Genomic DNA, 15,133 nt, shown 5'->3' with positions numbered 1-15,133 from the left:
AAAGTTACGAATATAAGCTATTTATAGTAACAACAAAGGGAAGTAATTCTAGGATCTTGCGCATGACACTCCGTCTCATGATGATGAACAATTGTGCCAAGTTACATCTAAATCCCTCTAAGCATAAAAAAGAAATACTCCAGACAAAGTCATTCTTTTATCTGACTTTTGACCTCTAAGTGTGACCTTGACCTTAGACCTAGCGACCTGGTTCTTGCGCATGACACTCCATCTCATGGTGGTGAACATTTGTGCCAAGTTACATCAAAATCCTTCCATGCATGAAGAAGAAATGCTCCGGACAAAGTTGTCATTCTTGTATCCTTTGACCTCTAAGTGTGACCTTGACCTTAGACCTAGGGACCTGGTTCTTGCGCATGACAATCCGTCTCATGATGGTGAACAATTGTGCCAAGTTACATCAAAATCCCTCTATGCATGAAGAAGAAATGCTCCGGACAGTCATTTTTGAATTTGACCTTTGACCTGTAAGTGTGACCTTGACCTGTGAGATAGGAACATGGGGTTTGCGCATGACACTCCGTCCCACTTAGGTTAACATTCATGCCAAATATAAACAAGATTGCTCCATGCATGTCAAAGTTATGGTCCGGACAAACAAATCCGGACGGACGTTTTAACGAAACGGTATTTATGTGACACCCCCATTGTTCTCTCTATTGTTCTATCAGTCACATAAAAAGAAAAAGATCACATAAACAGAACGGAATGGATGACATCAAAGAGAAAGTACCGTTATGAAGTCACTTAACCATCATTTCGCGGGCACGGACACACGCACTGACGCACCCACGGACGGACGCAGGCATATACACCGAACAGCCATTTGGACAACTATGTCTTCGCATCCGCAAGCGGGCTCGACAAAAATCATGCAATTAAGTTTGATGGCCATATACCCAAGCATTCTCCCGTTATCAATAAGATACTGTAAATCATTTTAAGTCTCAAACGACAATGGCCTTGACACATAAACTTCTGACCCCTAAAACATCCAATTGCCACAAGCCACATCCTAGTGTTGGACAGTATTCTCCAGTTACTGACAGGAAACCATTTTCAGTCTTGAGGTCACTGTGATCTTGACCTTTAACCTCCAGACCCCAAAGAGGTCATATACTGACCACAAAAAAATCATGCTGTATAAGAAATGATAGAAGGTCGCATTGGCTTAGTATCCTCTAGTTATTGACAAGAAGCAAAATATTCTACTAGTAGAAAGACAGACCTACAGACATTAGCAAAACAATATACTGTAAATAGCACCCACTGTGCACACAAACAAGTTTTTACTTTGTAGCTCTTAGATTTCTTAAATCATTTTAAATGATTATAGAATTAATTGATCTTTGAAATTAATCATTAAACTTAAGACAAAATATTTCTTCTAGCAGATTGAGGCCTTTCAGGAGTGAATTTTGTATTTACTTTTACCCAGCTGAAACAATGAAAACTTACCTGTATCTTTACCGTTGTCTCTAAGGCCACCTTCAGAACTATCTACTTTCATCTAAAAAGAAGTGATCAAAACATTATCGTAAGCTAAGGATCTGCATATAATAGGTCACAATATGCCAAATAGTTTTCCCTACATATTCTATATAAAACTGACCTTTTTTAAAGAGCTACCAAACATAACTAGACCCATTTCAGAGAACAAATCCTTACCTCATTTTAAAGAGTTATGATAAAACTGATATAACATGAAGAGAAAAGTAGGGGTCATGTATCTTCTAAGAGAGATTTTTCTGGTCACATTTGCTTACTGTAAACTGACATCAAAATCACACTGCTGTGACCTGGAAGTACTACTCATACTAAATTTGAGCTTAATTTCACCAAATACAACCTGCTCTCCCATTTTTCCTACCAAAATGTCAAAAATACATCTACAATGAAATTTAAACAGAAACTAGCTTCAATTTAGACCTCTGTTGCCATGCCAAGTGAAAAATTAGTGTTCAAAAACCTGGCAGCCATTACGCGACTAGACCAGATGGCTCCCACGCTGGTTCCTTTAGTATAGTTAGGCCTAATAATGATGTCATAAAAAATGTTGCCAAATACAGACTGAAAACCTGTTTGTGCTAAAGGTTGTTGCTCTACATAGGTTTACTATTAAGAAGCTGGCCTTCAAGGATAGAATAAATGCAGTCAAAATTTGCATTTAAGACAGAATTGACTGACCGTACGACCTTGACCATTTACTGCATGCCATATTACAATTAAATTGGTCTGGGATAACTCAAGTTGGCTGATAATGACAGTTTGCCGCCTATTAAAGGTGACCATTAGCACAGGTTAAACTGAAAGTGAAATCAAGCAAAATGACACTTGAAATTCCTCACTATTATTGCACATCAATTTTAGAAGAATTTTTATGCAAATGCCTACCACAGCTGATAATGGTATATGAAGACCTTTAGATAGTTCTTCTATAACATCTTGCACATTCTCAATACTATCCCCGAAGTTTATTGTTCCAACGTTATCAATTTTTAATATAATGTTTCCAGTGTATAACCTCTTTTTCCTGACAACAGTGCTTGGGGCCTGATCCCCTGAAATGAATGTTATATATTAATTATGTGAATTAACATAAGCATTTCATAAAAATACACATCAAATTGTCATACCTTTTAATTAATTTCAGCATAACTTTCAAAATAAGACTTATAGGGCCACAGAAAAATGTTATTACATAAAGGTGGCCCAGTGGTAACACCTGACTGCCAATCCAGAGGTCAGGGGTTTGAAGTCCAGGCACTGGAATTTTCTGAGATGTTCTCGAGTGTCTCCCACCTAACTAAGAGAAATTTCTGAGATTCTCTTGAGAGTCTCCCGCCTAACTAAGAGTCCAGTACTGGTTATTCTAAAGAAAGATGGCTTCATGCGTTAAAGAACCAGACAGTCTATTCGCAAAGAGTTAGGCTAAGTTAGTCATGCCTGTATCTAAAAGGAATTCTCTCGCTCTGTCCCCTCTGGTCAGATCCCTCTGTGTCTGTACTAGTAGAGGATGAATTTGGTGCCCTGAATGGCTACCATTGCAGTATGTAAAGCGTCTTTGAAAGTGTTAATCATGAAAAGGGTTCAATATAAATCTGGTATAATAATAATGATAATGATTTTGAGCCAACCAAAATACTCTTCTTGTGAAGTTATTATGTTCTTACAGAAAATAGAATAAAGTCTGCTCAATTTTGCAACAATTTAGTGTGACCTTCATCTCAAAACTGCTGAGCCCAAAATCAACAGTGATCATCTGTTGATTATACTTAATTATACTATAATACTTCATGCCAGTAACTAGAAGTGTTAAAAGAGTTAATTGTAACCAAGGGCCTTATGTGACTCTGAATTTCCTTGTTATCTCAAAATCAGAGGTGATCCTCTACTTAACAGCAATGACAGTCCTATGAAGTAAGATACTTGTAAGAGCATTTTTATATTTTGTGATTGCAAGGTAATACTGATGATGGCTTATTAACTATATTAAAATATAGATTAAGGGCATTAAATCAAATAACAAAGAAGGCCATGATGGCCCAAGATCACTGACCTGAGTATCACAGCTTTTCTACAGCCATAAAGAGAAAACTAGCCCCACTCTCCGACGGGCCATAATTTTTTTAATAAATCAACATAGCTTGAAGGAATTTGGATGAGGGTCACCCAATGAACAATAATGTAAAAATATTTTAAAATCTGGCCAACAGTTTTGAGGAAGATTTTTAAAGATTTTTCCTTTTGGTTGCCATGGGAACCAGAATTTTTTAAAGAATCTGAAAGCAACCACCCAAGGAACATTTCCTTTGAAGTTGGGTTGAAATTGGCTTTGTGCTTTATGAGGAGTTCTTTAAAGAAATTGTGGAAGGACTGATGTATGACATATATTCAATGATCCTAAATGTTTACTATGAACACTTTGTGCTCAGGTCAGCTAAAAAGTGCTAATTACAAATAAAAATTGATAAATTTAGGTCAAAGGACTTTTTAGTTACTAATTATCAGCTATGTTGAGGACTGTACTCCTGATTTACATGTCACATGGTGCAAAGCAATACACTCCTTATCTCCTAAGGGAAAGCAAAGAAGATCTTTAAAGTGTCCTTCATATTGAAAAAATTATCTGAATATTCCAACTACGCATATGTTACAGTCTTTAATTAAATAGTAACTAGAGATGCTTTTGAGAAAAGCGCATGTCTCCCACAACTGCCCCTATGAAAAATGTTAGTTTCTCTAGATGTTTTAGACGAGTGGATCCAATTAGATGGTCTGGATGAGTGGATCCAATCAGTAATTCAAGGGCCATAAATCAAAAGTGCCTGGGCGGATTTGGCTAGTTATCGAACCTGGGTAAGGTCTTATGGCCAAACACATTTTGTTCAAGTTTGGTGAACATCGGATGAGAAATGTTCGACTTAGAGAGCGGACAAGAGTAAAAAGGCCGATTTTTCAATAATTCAAGGGCCGTAACTCTAAAATGCCTGGACCGACTTGGCTAGTTATCGATCTTGGCCGAGGTCTCATGGTCAAACACATTTTGTTCAAGTTTGGTGAAGATCGGATGAGAAATGTTCGACTTAGAGTGCGGACATGTGTAAAAAGGCCGATTTTTCGATAATTCAAGGGCCGTAACTCCAAAATGCCTGGACCGATTTGGCTAGTTATCGAACTTGGCCGAGGTCTCATGGTCAAACACATTTTGTTCAAGTCTGATGAAGATCGGATGAGAAATGTTTGACTAAGAGTGCGGACATGAGTAAAAAGGCCGATTTTTCGATAATTCAAGGGCAATAACTCCAAAATGCCTCGACCGATTTGGCTAGTTATCGAACCTGGCCGAGGTCTCATGGTCAAACACATTTTGTTTAAGTTTGGTGAAGATTGGATGAGAAATATTTGAATTAGAGTGCGCACAAGAGTAAAAAGACCGATTTTTGGTAATTCAAGGGCCATAACTCTAAGACGCCTGGACCGATTTGGCTAGTTATCGAACTTGGCCGAGGTCTTATGGTCAAACACATTTTGTTTAAGTTTGGTGAAAATCGGATGAGAAATGTTCGACTTAGAGTGCGGACAAGCTTTGTGACAGACAGACACACAGACAGACAGGAGTAAATCAATATGTCTCCCACACCACTGTGTGGTGGGAGACATAATAATCTGAATTACCAGCTGAGGAAGGACTAGTGGGCAAACTCTCTGTCTCAGTAACACACTCCATCTCGATAACAGTCTGTGGTAAAGCTTGATCAGCATCGGATATACTTTCATCAATGGTCCTGTCATCGCCTGTAATATCATTGGAAAAATAAACAAGAGGCCCTGACAGGAGGGAAGCATAAGTACTGGCACAAGTAAGATGGTCTGGATGATGATTCACAGTATTTTCAGAAATTAAAGACTCTTCCAGCTTTCCTTAACTTGACGTGTCATGTTTAATATAATACAAAGACTACTGACAATGCCTCATGGGTCCAAATGTTGCTAAGAAACCTGCTTACATACGAAATCATGCTGATGCAAACTTTTAGGCCGACAACCGTACTAGTAAACTGTATTTGAGCAAAGAGTAAAATCAATGTAAATGTATAAATAACTATCTCCATATCTCATTATAATTATTTAATATCAAAAGGTGGACCAAAAAGATAAATTCTGAACAACCAGAATCCATACCGTACACATGAAGGGGCATAATTCATGAAATTCTAATTAATAATTATGCACCTTGTAATTTTTATAATGTGGGGCCTAAGGAATAACTATAATGGCATGTATAAACAAGAGCCACTTGTAAAACTAAGGCGGTGGGGGGTAACTAAGAGGGGAAGGCCTGCCTTTGCTGGCAATAACTTCTAAAATCATTTTAAACTTAAAGCCACCAGGACACTGACCTTTCACTCTCAAAACATTTGGGGTCATCTATTAACCACAGACAATCATGCTAAAAAAATGACAGGCGAAGGCAAACTGTGACACTGACCTAGAACTAAGTGACTTTGCACATTGTCTAGATGAGGTAAACAAATGATGCTAGTTAATGGTAATTTTTCAAGTGGTTTAGACATATAAAGCAGACAAGAAGTTAAGCTATTTGACATTTGACATTTGACCTCCAAATATGACCTTTACCTTGGAATTAGTAACATTGGTTGTCTGCTCTGCAAGTTAAAAACTGATACCAGTATTACGAAAATCTTTGCAGTGGTTATCCAGATATAGAGCAGACATTTAACCTCCAAGTGTGACTTTGATCTTGGAACTACTGACCTGACTTCTGGGTTATGAACATGTCTTAGTGAGTTAAACAACTGATGCTATTTTTTTATGAAAATCTTACAAGCAGTTAAACAATATGCTGCAGACACAAAAGAAAGCTATCTGACATTTGCCCTTCAAGCATGAACCTTAGACCTTAAGTGACCTGGTTTGTGTAATTAGCATGTCCTCTGGAAGAGGTTAACAACTGATATCAGTTTCATCAAATCTTCCCAAATGTAAAGAAGATACAGGGTGGACACTATTAACAGATAGACAGACCAATGGACAGACAGGCACCACTTCGATATAGCCCTAATATACTTTGTGGCTGGGGTTACTATTTTTTTGTTGTTCCTGGGGGTGGAGATGGAGGGGGGACTAAGGCACAAGAAACTAGAAGTGAAAAACTTTTTTTTGGTGGTCTGAATGTTTAATCAAAATATGACAGACAGATTTGATCTTTGAGCTCAATTTGTGACTCTTACCTTTGACCCACCAACCCAGTTAATGTGCTCCGCACATTGTCTCATCACCACCTACCTAAATCCCAGGATTTAAGCCAATATCTTAAAATGTTTTAAAGTTGTGCTCTGCATACAAATTATGATGGACAGACAATGGACCGACACACGCCATTGTATTACAATTATTTTGTCCCATTTTCCTTAAACAGGCATACAAATATGGTAGCTATAGATCAGAGGGTTTTCTTAGTCACTGATTATGAGCCATGCTAAGGACTGCACTACATACTAACACACACGTGACGTGCAATGCAATACATCCCTAATTTGCATGGGGGAAAAAAAAGATCTGAAAAGTGTCCTTCATACTGAAACAATCATCTGAATATTCCAACTAAACGTAAGTAACAATCTTTCAATTAAATAGTCATAATCTGAGTTACCTGCTGAAGACGGACTTGTGGGCAAACTCTCTGTCTTGGTAACACATTCCGTCTCGGTAACAGTCTTTGGTGAAGTTTGTTCGACATTAGGTATACTTTCATCAATGGTCCTGTCATAAGCTGTAATATCACTAGGAAAATAAACAAGCGTCCCTGACAGGAGGGAAGCACAGAGTACTGGCACAAGTAAGATGGTCTGGATGTTATTCACAGTATTTTCAGAAACTGTTTTCCTTAACCTGATGTGTCATGTCTTATATAAAACAATGACCCTTAAAAATGCCCTAGAGGTCCAAATGTTGCTTAGAAACCTGATTACAAATGGAACTATTTTGATGCCGACATCTGGGCTGACAACAGTACTACGAGCTCTATTTAAGCAAAGAGTAAAATTCTTAAGTAAGCATGAAGAGGCATAATTCTTGAAATAAACAGAAATTTTATGCACTTCGTTCTTATAAGGAAAAACTAGTATGGCAACTATAAACAATAGCTGTTTGTAAAACCATGGGTTCTTTTCTTACTTTGTGGGTAAGGGTCCATTATCTGGGGAAAACAGCTTGGTATTTAGGCATACACATGCTAACAAGCAAAATTTTCACAAATTTCGAAGTTAAAAAGGTTAGTAAATTGTGAGGTCATCTCAAAATGTCAAAGACTTGTGTGGAGTTTGCAAGCAAATAGTTTCAGAACAAGAGCTGTCACAGGAGACAGCGCGCTCGACTATTTCGATGCTGGATAGTAAAACTGGGCACATCTGAGGAAACTAGAGTTGTCACTGGAGTGTTTAATGACTCCAAATGTGGATGAAGATATTGCACAATAGCCTGAGTCAATGTTAAAAATATCAACTTAAAGTAATAAGAGAGGTAAAGATAAAATGTATCAAAACACTATATAAGTATATCCTAAGCAAAAAGGGGCATAATTCATTAAATATTGGTGCCAGAGTTATGCACCTTGTGTCCTATGGTGTGGGTGATGATGTTTAACAAATATTTTAAGTTTGAATCAAATCCATTCAGTAATAACAGAGACAGAGTGAAAGTGCATCAAAACTTTAACCTAAAATTCCAAGTAAAAAGGGGAAATAATTCATGAAAAATTGGTTCCAGAGTTATGCACCTTGTGTCATATGATAAGGGTAATGATGTTGAACAATTGTTTAAGTTTGAATCAGATCCATTCAGTAATAACAGAGATAGAGTGAAAGTGCATAAAACTTTAACCTGAAATTCTAAATAAAACGGGGAATAATTCATGAAAAATTGTGAAAGAGTTATGCATCTTGTGTCATATGATGTGGGTGATGATGCTGAACAACTATTTTAAATTTGAATCAAATCCATTCAGTAATAACAGAGAAAGAGTGAAAGCGCATCAAAACTTTAACCTAAAATTTTAAGTGAAAAGGGGGAATAATTAATGAAAAATTGGTGCCAGGGTTATGCACCTTGTGTCATATGATGTGGGTGATGATGTTGAACAACTATTTTAAGTTTGAATCAAATCCATTCAGTAATAACAGAGATAGAGTGAAAGTGCATCAAAACTTTAATTGTGAAAAGGGGGGATAATTCATGAAATATTGGTGCCAGTGTTATGGCCCTTATGTCAGATGATGTGCATGATGAGGAATAAGTATTTCAAGTTTGAATCAAATCCATCAAGTAATTACAGAGATAAGTTGAAAAAAGAGAAAGTGCACCAAAACTTTAACCAAGGTGGGGATGCGGAAAGACGCCGGCGCCGGGGCGAGTAGGATAGCTCTCCTTATACTTCGTATAGTCGAGCTAAAAACCTGTTTACATGCAGAACTTTAATTAAGTTAAAAAAGGCATAATTTTGACAAAATGAAAACCAGAGCTATGCAACTTCTCCTATCAGGTCAACTCATGATGCTGAAAACATGTGTGCAGTTGAAAGCATTTGACCTTGTAGCTTAGGAGAAACATGTTTACATGAAAACTTTTGTGACAGGGATGCATCTATATCAAGTCCATTATTTGCCGACACACTGCCTCAATACTGTCAGCCACACAAATGCTTCATGCAAGTCAAAGATACAGCCCTGAAAAGATCTGACATGACCTTTGACCCCAAAGTGTGACTTTGACCATCTAGGGTCCTCATTGGCTCTCATTAGAGAAAACATTTCTGCCAATTAATAAAACAAGAGCGTCATTGACTCTAATGCGCTCACCTGTGTACACAGCTTCAAGTGTGTTTGTATAATGTAATGGTACAAGTACAGAGTTAGGTTTCTTCTATTAAGCCGATATTAAATACATGTCACACATATTTTTTAACCAAGGGCAAGTTTGAACAATTGCAGCCACTCTGATATCACTCGCCAAATATCAAGGCTCTAGCTATTATTGATTCAAATGGGAAGATTTTCAGTTTCTTATATATAAGCCTATAGTAAGTACATGTCACACACAGGGGCGTGGCCGTTTTTGACCTGAGGGGAAAAAGATCTTTAAAGTCTGATAGCTGAAAACCTATTTTTAACCAAAAGGACCCATATGTTCAATGAACCGGAACCATTTGAACAAATTTGAAAGAGGGCTACCCAGAGATCTATCATATATGTAAAGTTCATTCAAAATTCATCCAGCGGTTTTGGAGGAGATGTTGTGTAAAGAAATTGTTCATAAAAAGTAAACATGCCCTCTGGCGGCTATAAATAAAGCAAAACCAAGTGTTCAGAAAATATTAGTCACCTCTAACAATCATGCAAGGGTAAGAAAGAGGTTCCAATGCTTTTCATACATAAATTGTCCCAGAACCACATGGGACCCCTAAAGAACTAGAACTGTCACAGGAGTGACGAATACCCCTACAATACGGTCTTGTCACAGAAGAATGGCAACCATAAGAAAGACATGGTCACAAGAAGGTGCAATTTAAATCGAACTTGAACTGTATTTTATGATGTTACACATGTGTACCAAAATTTATCTAAATCTGTCGAGCCTTTTGTGAGTTATTGTCCGGCAACCATGAGTTTGACAAATTTTAATTTGGAAAGGGGCCATAACTACATATAAAATTAGCCCAACCCTTTTGTTTTTTGTTGTGTGTTAAAAATGTATGTAATATTGTGTGTAATATTGAAACAGAGAGCAATAAAATATGATTAAACTAAACTAAACATATAAAATTGGTGGCTTGTAGCCAAAGTCGAACTTTACTTGTATTTTATGATGTTACACTTGTGTACCAAAAACATTTAAATCTGTCAAGAACTGTCATTGGAGTGTTTAATGACTCCAGTGGAGTGTTTAATGACTCCATTGGTGGATGAATATTGCACAATAGCTTGAGTCTGTTAAAAAATATCAAATAATAAGAGAGGTACAGATAAAGTGTATCAAAACACTATATAACAATAATTCTAAGCAAAAAGGGGGCATAATTCAGGAAATTTTGGTGCAAAAGTTATGCACCTTGTGTCATATGATGTGGATGATGATGTGGAACAACTACTTCAAGTCTGAAACAAATGCATTTCGTAATAACTAAGATATAGTGAAAATGCATCAAAATTAACTTTAAACTAGAAGATGCTTTTGTAGAAAAGCGCATGTCTCCCCAATGCATAGCCATATAGGCAGGAAGTCAATAGGGGACAGGAGCAAAAGTCTAAGCAACACTGGTGGCTGGATGCAATAGCAATCATCTATTTGGCATGTCCAATCATTCCACAAAGTTTCAACATTCTGGGCTAAATGGTTCTTAAGTTATGAATTGGAAACTGTTTTCCATGTTCAAGCCCATGACCTTGACCTTTGATCGGGTGACCCTAAAATCAATAGGGGTCATCTACTCTGCATGTCCAATCATCCTATGAAGTTTCAAAATTCTGGGTCAAGTAGTTCTCAAGTTACTGACCAGAAATGTTTTTCCATGTTCAGGCCCCTGTGACCTTGACCTTTAATAGAGTGATCCCAAAATCAATAGGGATCATCTACTATGTATATCCAATCATCCTACGAAGTTTCAACATTCTGAATCAAGTGGTTCTCAAGTTATTGATCAGAAATGGTTTTCCATGATCAAGCCCCTGTGACCTTGACCTTTAATGGAGTGACCCCAAAATCAACAGGGGCCATCTACTCTACATGACCAGTCATCCTATGAAGTTTCAATATTCTGGGTCAAGTGGTTCTCAAATTATTGATCAGAAATGGTTTTCCATGTTCAGGCCCCTGTGACCCCAAAATCAATAGGGGTCATCCACTCTGCATGACCAATCATCCTATGAATTTTCAACATTCTGGGTCAAGTGCTTGACCTTTAACAGAGTGACCCAATATCAATAAGGGTCATCTACTCTGCATGACCAACCATCCTATGAAGTTTCAACATTCTGGGTCAAGTCGTTCTCAAGTTATTGATCTGAAATGGTTTTCCATGTTCAGGCCCCTGTGACCTTGACCTTTAACGGAGTGATCCCAAAATCAATAGGTATCATCTACTCTGCATAACCAATCATCCTATGAAGTTTCAACATTCTGGGTCAAGTGATTCTCAAGTTATTGATCGGAAACGGTTTTCCATGTTCAGGCCCCTGTGACCTTGACCTTTGATGGAGTGACCCCAAAAACAATAGAGGGTCGTCTCCTCCATAAGCCCTGCCATCCTATGAAGTTTGAAGGTTCTAGGTCAAATGGTTCTCCAGTTATTGATCGGAAATGAAGTGTGACGTATGGACGGACAGGGCAAAAACAATATGTCTCCCACAGAGGGGGGGGGGGGGGGGGGGGGGGGGGGAAACATAATTCTAAGTAAAAGGGGGCATAATTTTATGAAACTTTGGTGACAGAGTTATGCACCTTGTGTCACATGATGTGGGTGATAAGGTGGAACATCTATTTTAAGTTTGAATCAAATCCATTTAGTAATAACTGAGATATAGATTTCGGGATGGGACAGGACGGGACGCGACAAAACTGACTCCTATATAGGCCCTCCCCCAAACATGAAACATGTTTGGTAGGGGTAAAATGACCTTAACCTTTGCGATATAAACCTAAGATATGCAAGTGTCACTCTATGTCGTGGAGGCAAAAAAATTTTGCCAGAGATAAAGATTGCTCCATGCATATTAAAATTATGGATCAGACAAGATCTGACATGATCTTTGACCTGTAATGAAACTTTGACATTTGAGGCAGGTATCTGCGTTTATCCAGGTCACTCTGTCTCATTTAGGCAAACATTTCCGTCATATATTCTCTGCATGTCAAAATTATAGCCCTGACGGAATGGAATGCACTAATGACACTGAAATCCATTTTGATGAGTATGTTGAGCTCACCTGACAAAAAAATCCAGAACAAGAGCTCGTAGAACACAAAATGGCCCCCTTGATGCAATCAGTAATTGCACAAGGAGCAGAAATTATTTGGTCATTGTATACAGAAGTTCTACTGTTCTGGGTCAATGTGACCTTGACCTTTGACCTTAAAATAAACAGAGGTCATCTGCTGGTCATGATCAACCTCCCTATTAAGTTTCATGATCCTAGGCCCAAGCGTTCTTGAGTTATCATCCAGAAACTGTTTAACTGTTCTGGGTCAATGTGACCTTGACCTTTGACCTACTCACCTCAACACCAATAGGGGTCATCTGCTGATCATGACCAATCTCCCTATCAAGTTTCATTATCCTAGGCCGAAGCATTTTCAAGTTAATTTCCGGAAACCATATAACTGTTTTGGGTCACTGTGACCTTTGACCTACTGACAAGATCAGTAGAGGTTATCTGCTGGTCATGATCAACTTCCCCATCAATTTTCATGATCCTAGGCCCAAGCGTTCTTGGGTTATCATTCAGAAACTGTTTTAACTGTTCAGGGTCACTGTGACCTTGACCTCTGACCTAGTGGCCTTAAAATCAATAGCGTTCATCTGCTGGACATGACCAATCTGCCTGTCAACTTCCATGATCCTAGGCCAGAGCAATCTTGAGTTATCATCCGGAAACCGTTCAACTGTTCCGTGTCACTGTGACCTTGACCTTTGACCTATTGATCTCAAAATCAATAGGGGTCATCTGCTGGTCATGACCAAACTTCGTGTAAATTTTCATGATCCTAGGCTTAATAAGTGTTCTCGAGTTATCATCCGGAAACCATTTAACTGTTCTAAGTCACTATGACCTTGACCTTTGACCTACTGATCTGAAAATCAATAGATGTCATCTGCTGGTTATGACCAATCTCCCTATGAACTTTCATAATCCTAGGCCCAAGCATTCTTGAGTTAACATCCGGAAACAGATTGGTCTACATACCAACAGACCGATCGAAGATACAGAGTACAAGCCTATACAACAATATATTAGAAAAGTATTCATAGCGATAAATGTTCAATCAAGAGTTATCTAACATGACTATTTCTTACCATGGAAGACATAAATTACATTTCAAACCAATCTCATTAGAAGCTGCTAAGGTGTATTCATTTAGATAACAAGAGGGCCATGATGGCCCTATATCGCTCACCTGAGTTTAATTGCTTTCTTGAAAAAAATTCTTTGCTAAAGCTAAACAAATAACCCCATGAGGTGGGGTCAATTTGACCCCGGAGGTCATGATTAGAACAAATTTTGTAGAAGTCTACTAGGCAATGCTACATGTCAAATATCTAAGATCTAAGCCTTCTGGTTTATTTTTAGAAAATTTTTGAAGATTGTCCTATGTAAAATCAAGTGACCCCTGGGGTGGGGTCAATTTTAACCCCGGGGGTCATGATCTGAACAAATTTTGTAGAGGTCCACTTGGCAATGCTACATATGAAATATCTAAGCTCTAGGCCTTCTGGTTTATTTTGAAGATTTTTCTATGTACAATCAAGTAATCCCATGGGGCGGGGTCAATTTGACCCCGAGGGTCATGATTTGAACAAATTTTGTAGAAGTCTACTAGGCAATGCTACATGTCAAATATCTAAGATCTAGGCCTTCTGGTTTATTTTTAGAAAATTTTTGAAGATTTTCCTATGTAAAATCAAGTGACCCCTGGGGTGGGGTCAATTTTGACCCTGGGGGTCATGATTTAAACAAATTTTGTAGAGGTCCACTAGGCAATGCTACATGTCAAATATCTAAGCTCTAGGCCTTCTGGTTTATTTTTAGAAATTTTTTGAAGATTTTCCTATGTAAAATCAAGTGGCCCCTGTGCCGAGGTCAATTTTGACCCCGGGGTCATGATTTGAACAATTTTAGTAGAGGTCCACTAGGCAATGCTACATGTCAAATATCTAAGCTCTAGGGCTTCTGGTTTTTGAGAAGAAGATTTTTTAAGATTTTCCTATGTAAAATCAAGTGACCCCTGGGGCGGGGTCAATTTTGACCCTGGGGTCATGATTTGAAAAAACTTGGTAGAGGTCCACTAGGCAATGCTTCACACCAAATATCTAAGCTCTAGGGCTTCTGGTTTTTGAGAAGAAGATTTTTAAAGTTTTTCCTTTTGGTTGCCATGGCAACCAGAATTCTGTATGGAATTCAATTTTTAAAGAAGACCATCCAAGGAACAACCCTGTGAAGTTTCATCAAAATTGGCCTGTGCTCAGGTGAGCTAAAAAGACCTATTGATCAGTATTTCAATTTTAAGATGTATTCAAAACCACCTGAAAGAGCTATAAGTACCTATTAAAGAGTCTGAGCTGGGTGAAATCTCCATTAGTGGATGTTCATGCAAAGTAACTTGGTTATCCTTCACACCATCTGTGCTTCCATCTGTAGAGCTCTGGCTATCTGAAATGGTAATTTAAAGCAGCACAGATTAATATCACAAATTTACAAATGAGCAAATAGCATCCTGTGTCTTGTAATGGTAAAATTTTCAATCAAATTTCTCAGATAATATATATATATTAAAAGAATTGTCTTTAAAAAGCCAAATCAACAGTTGGGTAGGTCTT

General features: G+C 37.9%; 1 protein-coding gene across 1 annotated transcript in view; it reads right to left on the bottom strand.

Annotated features, from left to right (window-relative positions):
- LOC128558232 (uncharacterized) overlaps positions 1-14,967 on the bottom strand; it is a 46,384-nt gene extending 31,417 nt beyond the window's left edge. The window contains exons 1-5 of the mRNA XM_053547114.1: positions 14,859-14,967; positions 7,199-7,318; positions 5,200-5,319; positions 2,416-2,582; positions 1,480-1,531 (exon numbers count right to left, since the gene is read on the bottom strand). Coding sequence (XP_053403089.1) covers positions 1,480-1,531; positions 2,416-2,582; positions 5,200-5,319; positions 7,199-7,318; positions 14,859-14,892 — 493 coding nt within the window. The 5' untranslated portion in view covers positions 14,893-14,967. The remainder of the gene's footprint in view (positions 1-1,479; positions 1,532-2,415; positions 2,583-5,199; positions 5,320-7,198; positions 7,319-14,858) is intronic.
- Positions 14,968-15,133: the final 166 nt, after the last annotated feature.

Source organism: Mercenaria mercenaria, chromosome 1 (assembly GCF_021730395.1).
Source record: "Mercenaria mercenaria strain notata chromosome 1, MADL_Memer_1, whole genome shotgun sequence".
NCBI classification, from domain to species: Eukaryota; Metazoa; Mollusca; class Bivalvia; order Venerida; family Veneridae; genus Mercenaria; species Mercenaria mercenaria.
Note: the sequence above shows the minus strand (reverse complement) of the source record. Positions and strands in the feature narration are given on the sequence as shown.